This window comes from Saccoglossus kowalevskii, chromosome 10, assembly GCF_978046115.1.
Source record: "Saccoglossus kowalevskii chromosome 10, keSacKowa6.1, whole genome shotgun sequence".
NCBI classification, from domain to species: Eukaryota; Metazoa; Hemichordata; class Enteropneusta; family Harrimaniidae; genus Saccoglossus; species Saccoglossus kowalevskii.
In genome coordinates this window covers 2,494,255-2,506,470 of record NC_140650.1, presented here as the reverse complement: position 1 = coordinate 2,506,470, position 12,216 = coordinate 2,494,255, and the positions used below count along the sequence as shown (strand labels likewise).

At 35.9% G+C, this 12,216-nt stretch overlaps 1 protein-coding gene across 1 annotated transcript in view; it reads right to left on the bottom strand.

The window, feature by feature from the left end:
* Window positions 1–11,639, bottom strand: part of LOC102806560 (adipose-secreted signaling protein-like) — a 72,065-nt gene extending 60,426 nt beyond the window's left edge. The window contains exon 1 of the mRNA XM_085504149.1: window positions 11,551–11,639. Within this exon, the coding sequence (XP_085360275.1) occupies window positions 11,551–11,578 (28 nt within the window). The 5' untranslated portion in view covers window positions 11,579–11,639. The remainder of the gene's footprint in view (window positions 1–11,550) is intronic.
* Between the last annotated feature and the right edge of the window lie 577 nt (window positions 11,640–12,216).

Genomic DNA, 12,216 nt, shown 5'->3' with positions numbered 1-12,216 from the left:
ATAATCAGATTTCTTTAAGTTTAAATTTAAATTAGTGTGCGATTTTAAAATACAATAAAGCTTTCTTCCATTTATCTATAAACTCTCCATATTGTTGGTTTGTTTTTGCCATACGTTTCTCCAGGTCTATTATTTGTTTTATACTCTCAATATAAGTATTAAAATTTGGTTTGAGTTTGTTTAATCTTACTCTGTACAATTCATATTTTCTAAGTAGTATTAAGTGCTTCTACAAGGCCTTTGATTGAATTCCTTCTATAGTATTGAAAATAAAATCTTTCTTTCCAAGTGCAATGTCTATAAACGTGATTTTTGTCCATAAAGTTTTGAAAGAGTCCCAAAATATTCTACTTTCTTGACATTCCCACAACAAATGTTGTAAATCCTCTGTCTGGTCACAGTGATTACATTTATCATCATCAATCTTTTGGTTGAGTTTTAGAAATGAATTTGTTGCGAGAATACGATGGAGTATTTTATATTTAAAATTGCGCAATTTATTTGTTTCACGTTTAACCAAATTGCCCGCCAGTCAACGTGTTCCACATATCCCCTTCTGTTGAAAGTATCTATGGCAGATGCTTTCTCAAATTTATTAGTTTTCAGATAGTTATAAAAATGTTGACATTTATATTTTGACAGTTTAGAGGTCACATTCTCTTTCTGTCGCACGGGTAAAATATCTAATTTTATTTTTGATAAATCAATAGTTATTTATGTAATGTATTTAAACGTGGGTAAGTAAAGACTGAAGTAATGACTCTGACAACACAGACGGTTTACAGTAAACTTCAAGAAGTACCAGGGCCTCTTTTTATTCAGTGCATTAGTAATAGTGAAGTAATCATAGCAATATGTCATAAGCAAAAGACAAATATTACACTGCTCTCTCTTTTCAAAAGATTAAATTACTTGGCAAAGTAAACCAACTTCAACATAACATTTTTTTAAACGTTTTTAAACAAACTGCAAAAACTAAACAATTTCTTTGGCACGAAAGTTTCTTAATAAACAAGTAACATAGGTAATTTGATACCTTAAGTTTATAAATCCATTTTAACAACAGGTTTTCGAATTCTACTTGAATGTCTGAGGGGTTCCGTGATTACACTGTGTGTTCTGAATTAATTTGGTAGAATCACATGTAACTTTAATTAACTTTAGTACCGGTATTTTCCAATGGTTTATTTTATACTACTTTGCAATTCTCTGTAGACAAAATATTTTGTGGTAGTCGGTTGGTGTATACATCAAAATTAGACAAAAGTGAATCACTGAAATCAGTCATCGATAACTTAGACATTCTAATTACGGTAGGATGAGCATAACCAGTTCAGTCATATAACCTATTTTTACATGGTCCTTTGACTTTAATTACGGAACTAACAAGCACTTACCAGTCTTTGGCCGAGACCAGGAATTCTTCACTCTAACAATATCACCTATTTCGAAATATCGCTCCTGTTTTCTATGACAATCAAAATGCTGTTTTTGGGACTCTTATTTCTTTTGCACTTTTGTAGCAAGACTAGTCTAGTTTAATCTTTTTACATAACAACTCGCCTGGACTAAGCCCTGTTGTACTATGAGGTGTAGTTCTGTACCTCAGAAGAAAAATATCAATTCTGTGTTTTAACTGTGTAAGTTTCCTCCCATACAAAAAATCATGAAATTTCTTTCCTCCTAATAATACTTCCTTTCAATTTATGCATATAGTTACGTTAACTTTATAGACAAGACAACAAACACTATAAAAGTAACCAAAGAAACTCTAGAAATACCCATATTGAGAACTTACTCACCAGCATTATGAACATTATCCACAATTGAATCCAGTTGTCTGCATGTTACACTGAAATAGGTAACTTTTACATAATTACATTTGACCTGGAACAGTGTATTTAACACTCTTTATCAGCTCTCACTTACTGTTTTTTTGTTTTGTTTTTCTTCTCTTTTTCATTTTTTTTTTTGATCTGCCATTCCACAATGAAGTCCAGTTTAAAATTTTCGACTTGGAATATTTATGGCAGTCTAGTCCAGAAAACTAATGACATCCCCAACTATTGCCACTTTCATTCCTTTAGGAGGGAAAAACATAAAAATGCTCGTACCAACTCTGGTGGGATTGTTATGTATTTTAAAAACTTGTATAAACAGGGTGTAAAACAAATGGCAAGTAGCAGTGATGACTTTATCTGGGCTCGCCTAGATAAAGAATTCTTTCAACTAGATGAAAATATATTTCTGTGTGCATTATAATTGAGTCCTCAGTCATCCAGCATTTTTCGTTGGAAAAATTCTAACCTATTTGAACTACTGGAAAATGATATCACAAGATATTCTCAATTTGGTTCAGTAATTCTTACGGGAGACGAATAAAAAATAAAAAAGATGTGGCATTTTCGACAGCCCTATTTACCAGCAGTCTGGAAATACTAAAAACCCATACAGAGAAAGAACAACACAAGATCTAACAGTTAACAAGTAACCTGTAGAATACTGTGTGGGTAATATTTTTTATATTGATTTTTGTTGCATTTGCAGCAAATAGTTACCAAACAATGAGAAATCTATAGGATTGAATATACCCCACAGCTGGCTTCACATGCATAGTTCATAGTTCATATGGTGCTTACACCAGGATTTAATTACAGCACCTAGGCGGTATGTGGTTACAGCTTAATGTTCCGAGTAATCGCAAGAAATTGACATGACAATAGAAATTCATTAAAGACTGGCACTCCCATGCAATTAACAGCGAGTGAAATTCCTGGGATTGAAACATATATTTTGAAGTCACTGATGTAGGCAACGAATAACTGCAAGTTGACATAAAGACGAGGTAGTTTATTTAATCAGTGGTCAACTAGAGGCTGAAATTATAATTAATTTGTTTATTTCAATTTCTCTTGACGTCAAATAGAATACACTGGTGAAACACGGTAGTAACTGTGGGTGAAAGGATGTTTTGGGGTGTAGTTTACATTGTATATGAAGTGGTAGGGTCGGGTGTAATGTGTTCATTTCCAACTATTATGAAGTCACGTAGAATTTCACTAAATTTATTTTTGCTGACATGTTTTCAAGCATTACATGTGAATCCAATTTTTACTGCGCTGTGTCTCAATAGAATATGAGGGAAATGGCATATTCACTGGAATTTATTTCAGGGGAAAAATGTTTTCAGTGATAATGAAGTATTATGACAGATACCCTCCCCGTGGCTTTCATTGCGTATGGAAGTTATTTTCACGAGTGATGCGGTGTATCCTGCTGCCGTACTTTCACGAGCGAAGCCACGGGGAGGGTGTGGGGTTTTGTTATTATACATATGTCCCATATTTGATTATTTCATATTAAAAAAAGAACGTGCAACAAACCGGGATAGAAATTTAGATCGGGGAACCCAATTGCCATTAATATGCTCCAAGACAGTGCTGCGACCTAGCAACGCTTGTCAGTGTAGAACGCGTGTCGCTGTACGTGTGAAAATAAAATAATCAGACGTCTAATTTAAGTCATTGTTCGAATAAATAACTCGTGGATGTTTAAGCGCGGTGGTCGTAGCGCAGCGCGTGTTCGAATTTCATGTAAATAAACAAAGTATTTTACACGCGTTGTATACGTCGCTATGAGTCCCATATCGAACAGGACGCGACACGATGACTGTCGCCCTTTAGTTGGGACCACGACAGAACCAGAACTTAAATTGGGCGACTACGATACACGGTTGATGTTGAAGTTAAAAGTTCCTCCACAGATCTGTGCATTGGCAAACATGCCGTGCAACTGCGGTACTCCACTGACGGAATGACTTTCGTTGAAATCGGTCGTCGCTGACTCGTGAGCTGCACACTACAACCTCGTTTGTGATGTTGCTTGCTTGTCGTGGATAGACCGAGTCTTGGTTACCGGTTAAATTTTGCTAATTTGGCGTTGGTAATCTTTATTTGGAACTGAGTAACGCCGCAACGTCGCCAGCAGAAACCTCATGGTATATCGATGTTGATGGTTGCGGCTCCATATTAATCGGAGATTTTACTGCGGGTCCAGGCAGCGGGTGGATCCGAGAGCCCTTCAAGATTTATAAAACTCAGATTCCAGGTGGTCAACAAACATTAAGTTCTCCCAATCCTAGTATTCTATGTGATGTACATCTAACATGCCAAAAATGCTGGTGAACGATTTGAACCTGACAAAAATATTTGAAATAGATACCAGAAAGGGGAGGGGGGTAAAAGAAAAGTTATATAACATTTTATTATTCAATATTTTATTAAAATACATAAGTTTGTCCAACTCCCTGTGATACAACACCTCAGACATAGCTCATTGTACTCGGCTTGAGTGTGGGCAAAAAGTTACTATTTGAATTTTTGATATCTTTTTTCATTAATGAGAAAGTTGACCCCGAAGTTAGAGTAACTGTTCAGCAGGAATGGCTTTTTAACTCTTCTGTGATTTTTTTTGGCTTGGCTGATTTTGTTCATACTTGACAGGCAGGTCGTACCATCACTAATTGGAAAAACAATCCTGACCCACCGCTACCATGGCAACAGCCAAAGTCTTGTAATAGCAGTGCCCAAATGATCATGCCTTTTATTTTGGCTACGGCGCCGACATTGTTACCACTGTCAACGTAATCCCAATGCAGCTTTGAACTTTGAATAAAATGTAAATGCTGCCTCCAATCTAGAAAATACTATCGCAAAACGGTTGGAAATAATACATTTAACGGCTGAATACATCCTAACAATAAAATAAAGTGACTTCTAATGACTGCCATGTTATTTTGCGAACCTCGTATAAGGTGCCCGGTTTTAGTTATAAACAGACGTTAGCTTCACGTTCATGTCCCTTCCATGATAACAGCCGAAAACATATTGCTTGTTTTTTACCGGTTTTCATTGGCAACCGAAGTATTTTTATTTTGTAAACAAATTTTCGTCTGCTATTTTTATTCAGTTCAAATCGTTCAGCAACATTTTTGGCATATTAGGTGTACATCACATGGAATACTTCGATTGAGAGAACTTGATGTATGTTGACTGATTTTTATCATAGTACGAAGTACCAGGAAGTTACTCAGTTCCAAATAAAGATTACCAACGTCAAATGAGCAACATTTGACTGGTAATCAAGATTCATGTAATCCATGGCTAACAAGCAACATCACAAGCGAAGTTGTAGCATGCAGTACTAGTAAGTCATCCCGTCAGTGGAGTACCGCAGTAACACGGCACGTTTGCCATCAGCATTGTATTCAAACGAATCACGTGGTGTGCCGTTCTCATTCAAACCCGGGATTCGATCAATAAGGGAGTCCCAGTAAAAAAAACACATTGCAAATCATGCAAGTTCAACATTTTCAAACCAATATACTAAAACAGAAATGCTCAGAGATGCAAATGAAGGATAGATATTACTTTTCACTATACACATCTCTGTTGATACTATCCCTCACATATTCTACTCCCAATTACTCCTGCGTAAAATGGACTAGCCTCTTTTCATATTGACATTCAGACTAAAATCACGTGACAGGCTGTTAAAATTGGCTGTTGCATACTCGTTCGCCGGTCTGGAAAATGTGTTTAATTAACTCACATTCAAGCAACAATGCAGATTTCCCAGTGGGAGTGAGACTATTCGACTCTGCCACTAAAAAATAGGGGTGTTTTCAGCAAAAAAATGAATAACCCTGGAATACACACAATATACTGAATTTCGGAACAAATCGTGCATTACTTACAGCAGCAGAATATCACAGAAATATCAGACGAAACATGAAAACACTATATATTGTATTTTGGCCTGAACCCTCTATATTGCAATTCAAGGAATTAACCCCATATGTGCATCCATTTCCCACCTTGGTATCACCCACCCCTGAAAACAAACTCTTAATACCACGCTGAAGCGTTTGGTAAAAATCAGTATGGTAATCATCTGATAGAACTGTGTATTGGTGCAGACCTAATTATACTAAATGGAAAGTGCATAGGCAACCTCACTGGCAAATTTACCTGCTATCAAAGCAAAGGACGTAGTATTGTAGATTATAGTATTGTTAGTAGCAACTTATTTAAACACATTTCCTTTTTTCAAATACATCCACTTAATTTGACACTTTCGGATCACTGTCAAATGTCTTTTCTCCTCCAAACAAAAGCTGTAACAAATTGTGAAACTGCTAAAACTAATCAAAATATTTATACTACAATTCATGGCCCGAAATACTTTTATTCCTGGCATAATAATTCCAAGCTTCTTTATAATGATGCTTTACACAGCAAAGAGATTTGTAAGCTAATCAATAATTTCTCCAATGCAAACTTTGACGACACACAACAGAACATTTACTCTCAAATATTTACCACAAGACAGCTGGTAAGTCTTTAAAAAAAAACTTTATTAGAAAAAACCAAAAACGTCAAAAAATTAAACCAAAATGGTATTCCAATGATTTTGGCAATCTTAAAAAAGATGTCCAGAAATAATATCCAGGAAATTAAGCTTTGACCCAAACAATAATGATTTGAGAAACAACTGCTATAGTCTGAAAAGGAAATACAAACAAGTCATTGTCAATGACACGTCCCCGTTCCGTTCATATTTGAGTGACATATACATTCAAAGCAGATCATGACCGAAATGCACCTGCATATGTACAACACATTGTGCTAAATCTGAACAAAATCCATCCATGCATGACTGAGATCCGGTTCTGGAATTGTGAAAATACGTGATTTTGATGCATTTTCGACCTTAAAATGGCCATCATTCCGCTATTGTTAAGCAGATCGTGAAACAAATGCACATATCTATTTGTGACATGATGTACCATGTGTGTGTGAAGTTTGAACTTGATCAATCCAGACATGTCTTGGATACGGATCCAGAACTGAATTCTTTAACAAAATGGCCGCCAGTCGGCCATTTCGAACTTGATCCGAAAAAAAAAAAGACGTGCATCAAGGTCCTATTATGTTTAATGTATGTACCAAATTTGAACAAAATCCATCTATGCATAACTGAGATACGGGTCCGGAATGGTGAAAATGTGCGATTTCAATGCATTTTCGGCCTTAAAGCGGCCCCCATTTTGCTATCGTTAATGAGATCATGAAACAAATGCACATACATATTTGTGACATGATGTACCTTGTGTCTGTGAAGTTTGAACTTGATCAATCCAGACATGTCTCGGATACGGATCCAGAACTGAATTCTTTAAAACAAAATGGCCGCCAGTCGGCTATTTCGAACTTGATCCGAAAAAAAAAATGACGTGCATCAAGGTCCTATTATGTTTAATGTATGTACCAAATTTGAATGAAATCCGTCCATGCATAACTGAGATCCGGGTCCGGAATGGTGAAAATGTGCGATTTCAATGCATTTTCGGCCTTAAAGCGGCCGCCATTTGGCTATCGTTAATGAGATCATGAAACAAATGCACATACATATTTGTGACATGATGTACCTTGTGTGTGTGAAGTTTGAACTCGATCAATCCAGACATGTCTCGGATACGGATCCAGAACTGAATTCTTTAAAACAAAATGGCCGCCAGTCGGCTATTTCGAACTTGATCCGAAAAAAAAAATGACGTGCATCAAGGTCCTATTATGTTTAATGTATGTACCAAATTTGAATGAAATCCGTCCATGCATAACTGAGATCCGGGTCCGGAATGGTGAAAATGTGCGATTTCAATGCATTTTCGGCCTTAAAGCGGCCGCCATTTGGCTATCGTTAATGAGATCATGAAACAAATGCACATACATATTTGTGACATGATGTACCTTGTGTGTGTGAAGTTTGAACTCTATCAATCCAAGCATGTCTCAGATACGGATCCAGAACTGAATTCTTTAAAACAAAATGGCCGCCAGTCGGACATTTCGAACCCGATCCAAAAAAAAAAAATGACGTGCATCAAGGTCCTATTATGTTTAATGTATGTACCAAATTTGAACAAAATCCGTCCATGCATAACTGAGATCCGGGTCCGGAATGGTGAAAATGTGCGATTTTGATGCATTTTCGGCCTTAAAATGGCCGCTATTCGGCTATCGTTAATCGGATCATGAAAAAAATGCATGTGCATATGTCCCATATAATGTGTGATGTATGAGTGAAGTTTGAACTTAATCGGTCCATGCATGTTCGAGATACAGGTGATCATGGACGCACGGACGCACGGACGGACGGACGCACACAGGGCAAAACATAAGTCCCCGTTTTCGGACTGCGTCCGAACGGGGACTAACAAATGGTTAAGAAAACGAAAAGAAACTATAAAAAAAATATACTAAATAAACTTGAAGAGATGGGTAATTCTTCTCCAAAGGAATATTGGAATTTGATGAAGGAGCTTAGAAATGGTCAAATTAATAATGACAGTGAAAACATTGAAGACCAAAAATGGTATGAACATTTCAGACAATTAAATGGAATAAATAATACTGATGAAAGCACTTTAAACGAAGAGATTGCTAAGCTTGAAAATGAAATTAACCTACTACTGAGCTAGACCAAAATATTTCACAGTTAGAAATACAAACTGCAATTAGCAACTTAAAAAATAAAAAAACTCCAGGCATTGATAATGTTAGAAATGAGATGATTAAAACAGGGAGAAATGTGCTCATCAAACCTCTACAAAAAATGTTTAATCTCATCCTAACGAGTGGCCATTTCCCTAGTTCTTGGAATTTGGGTATTTTCACTCCATTATATAAAGGAGATAAATCTGATCCAGGCAACTACAGAGGGATAACTCTTTTAAACAGTCTTAGCAAGCTCTTCACAGCCGTGTTGAAACAAAGGTTGACCAAACATGTAAAAAGCAATAATATCATAATTAAAGAGCAAACTGGTTTTCTTCCAAAATTCAGCACAGCGAACTATATCTTTGTTCTCAAACTGATAATAACAAAATATCTTAATAAAGAAAACTATTTATTTGCATGTTTCATCGACTTTAAGAAGGCGTTTGATTCCATTTGGCACCTTGGTCTTTTATATAAACTTCACAAAAACAAAATCTCAGGAAAATTTCACAACATAATTAAATCTATTTATCAGAATGCCACTGGCTGTGTTAAACTAAAAGGTGGTTTAACTGCTAGCTTTCCAGTTCAAAGGGGTATCAGACAGGGAAATGGTTTAAGCCCACTCCTTTTCAATCTTTTCATTAATGATATCAAATGCCAGATAGAATCATCCAATAATGAACCTCCTTTACTTTTAGACAATCATTTGTCATGTTTGATGTATGCAGATGACTCCTCCTCTTATCACAATCTAAAAATGGTCTGCAAAATGCGTATTGCACAGTGGAAACATACTGCAAACAATGGAAACTAGATATCAATGTGTCAAAATCAAAAATTATCATTTTTAACAAGCAAGGTAAAATACTAAGTAAGTTTAGATTTAAAATTAATAGCCAAAAATTGGAAAACGTCTCATCATACACCTACCTTGGTGATAAAATCAATGCTACTGGTAAACTGAACAGAGCTCAAGAAGACCTTAGTCACAGAGCAATGAAGGCACTTTTTAAACTAAAACAATTACTCTATGCAGACCCAAATATTCCAATCAAAACACATCTGAAATTGTTTGATGCTATGGTTAAACCAATTTTACTCTACTGTAGTGAAATCTGGGCAAGCGATATTATTAATATGCACTCAACAGACTTGTTTAAACAATTCTTGCCTATGGAAAAATTACATCACAAAATGTGTAAGTACCTACTACAAGTAAACTGTAAAGCCACAAACTTGGCATGTTTACTTGAACTGGGAAGATATCCACTTATCATCTCAAGCATCAAACCTATGATTAATTACTTGCTGAAAATAAAACATATATGGATGAAAACACTCTGATCTCTGAGGCCTATAAACTTGGCACCAATTTGGACAAAGAAAACATCAGTAATTGGACCACAGGCATAAAAAAATTACTGAACCTTTTAGAAATTAGTGATGTTTGCGAAAAAACCAGTAGCTACAAAAAAACTAAAAAATATGTTTGAAAAACACTGCACAGAAACATAAACTTCATACCTACAGACAGCTGAAAACTGATTTTGCACTTGAAAAATACCTTGAAATTATTAAAAACCCCATCCACAGATCATCTATGGCTAAACTGAGGATAAGTGCCCACATACTTCAGATTGAAGTTGGGCAATATCACAACATAGATATCTCAAATAGAACATGCCCCGTCTGTGACTCCAATGAAATTGAAGACGAAAAACACTTCCTCTTCAATTGTAACCTGTACAAATTTGAAAGAGATGCTTTGTTTGAAAACTTAAACTTATCCGGTAATCTGAAAGCACTTCTCAATAACAAAAATTCTGAAAGTGTCCAAGCAATTGCCAAGTTTATCAGTGACTATTTCACTAAAAGAGAGAACTTCATGAAAAACAATTTACTAGCTGCCTCAAAATAACACCAAAAATATTTATATAATAATATTTTCACAGTGTTACTATTTACTTATTTTTTTTTTTTTTTATTATTACTTATGTATTTTATTGTTCCTTATATCCTTATTGTATTCTAATCTAGATCCCAGAGGGGATACGATATCAATAAAGGTTGTTATTATTATTACATGGAGTCAATTTGAGTAGTTTTCTTGATTTATTCAACAGATATCAGAAAAAAAAATATAGGTAAGGCTTTGGCAAAATTTGAAAGAGCAACTAATATTCTTCAACCTGGTATTTTTTATAGATTTTATTTCTCATTCTGTTCGTCTGTTTTTTCCAGTTTAAAAAATATGGAGCCTTCATCCCCTATCTATTTCGTACACTAGATACCAGGCGACACCCCCCTCCCCCCACCCATAGGAAGTGCGTACAGGTGATTATAGTTCCTGGGCTCCCTGTGGTGCAACCGATTTATGTTATACTTATTCCATGAGATAAAACTACTCGGTATATATTTATTATGCAGAACAACAGGTATAAATTTCATGACCGATTTGTTACGTGGACATGAGGATACAAGCTGAACACTGGACTGATGCTGCTTTGTGCCCTCTCTGACAGAACACCATATACCCAACACCGAATGCGTCTGGCCTTGCAAGTTGGAAGTCTTTCCACTGCTAACTAACCATGGGAGTCAAACTCGAAATCTCCCTGACACAAGGCAGACACGTTTAATCATTAAACCACAGATCAGTTACCACACATTATTGTGCGTGAGAGATGCATGTTCCACGTAATAAAATAAATACATTTTTTTTTTCATTGACACTACACTGGCAGCAGTATGGTCTCCATCCGATAAACAAATAAAACAGTTTTCATAATAAAGAGAAGTCCTTTTCAAATGACCCCGACCCAACTTGCAATACGGCGATCGTGACATTCAGTGAAACTAACCTTGAAACGTTGTTGTATTGAATCGTACATAACCGCAAATCTATGCAAACTATCTCACATACACGAAATAAGAAAAAAGTAAACTTTTAAAACTCCACCACCAGTTACTTTACCAGTTACTTTACCTGCTTTATCTGCCACCGAATCTGCCATGTTGTAATGGGCCCTCTAACTTGGCATCACTGCCACACAAGAAACTGCTAAACAACTCACTTCAGCTGAACTGCGGTGGCGCTGTTTCCAGGAACAGCCATGTTTAGCTACTCTTTGGAATTCATTACCAACCAAATCAAAACAATAACAACTAGACCTAAATTCAAACCAGAATTAAAACAATATATTTTTAACCAATTAACAGTTGCACATTATTTTAGTAATTCGTCCGCTATTCTTGAAACGATCTAATTCTTAAAATTATTATTGTTATAAACATCATTATTACAACTTATATGGCGTTTATTATTTTGTTATACTTTTCAAACAATTGCAATCATTTACCTTATGACCCTCTACTAAATGTTTTTACTGGATACATCTTATTCGAATTTGGGCACAGACTCGACAAAGCGCCTTTCTAATGGAGATCACACGTACGTTTGTTTACCCGGGCGCGGTGACACTTTCAAATACCTTTCAATCATCTAAAAATATCCGTTTTAAAGCTTGGTATGTCTCAGTTTGCACTCGTTGATCTGCGCAACAGTCAAAGTCGCGATCTGTGTTTATATGAGACCCATATCACGCGCATGCTAGGCGTGACGACCTCCCCCTTTAAGCAACTTATATCTGCG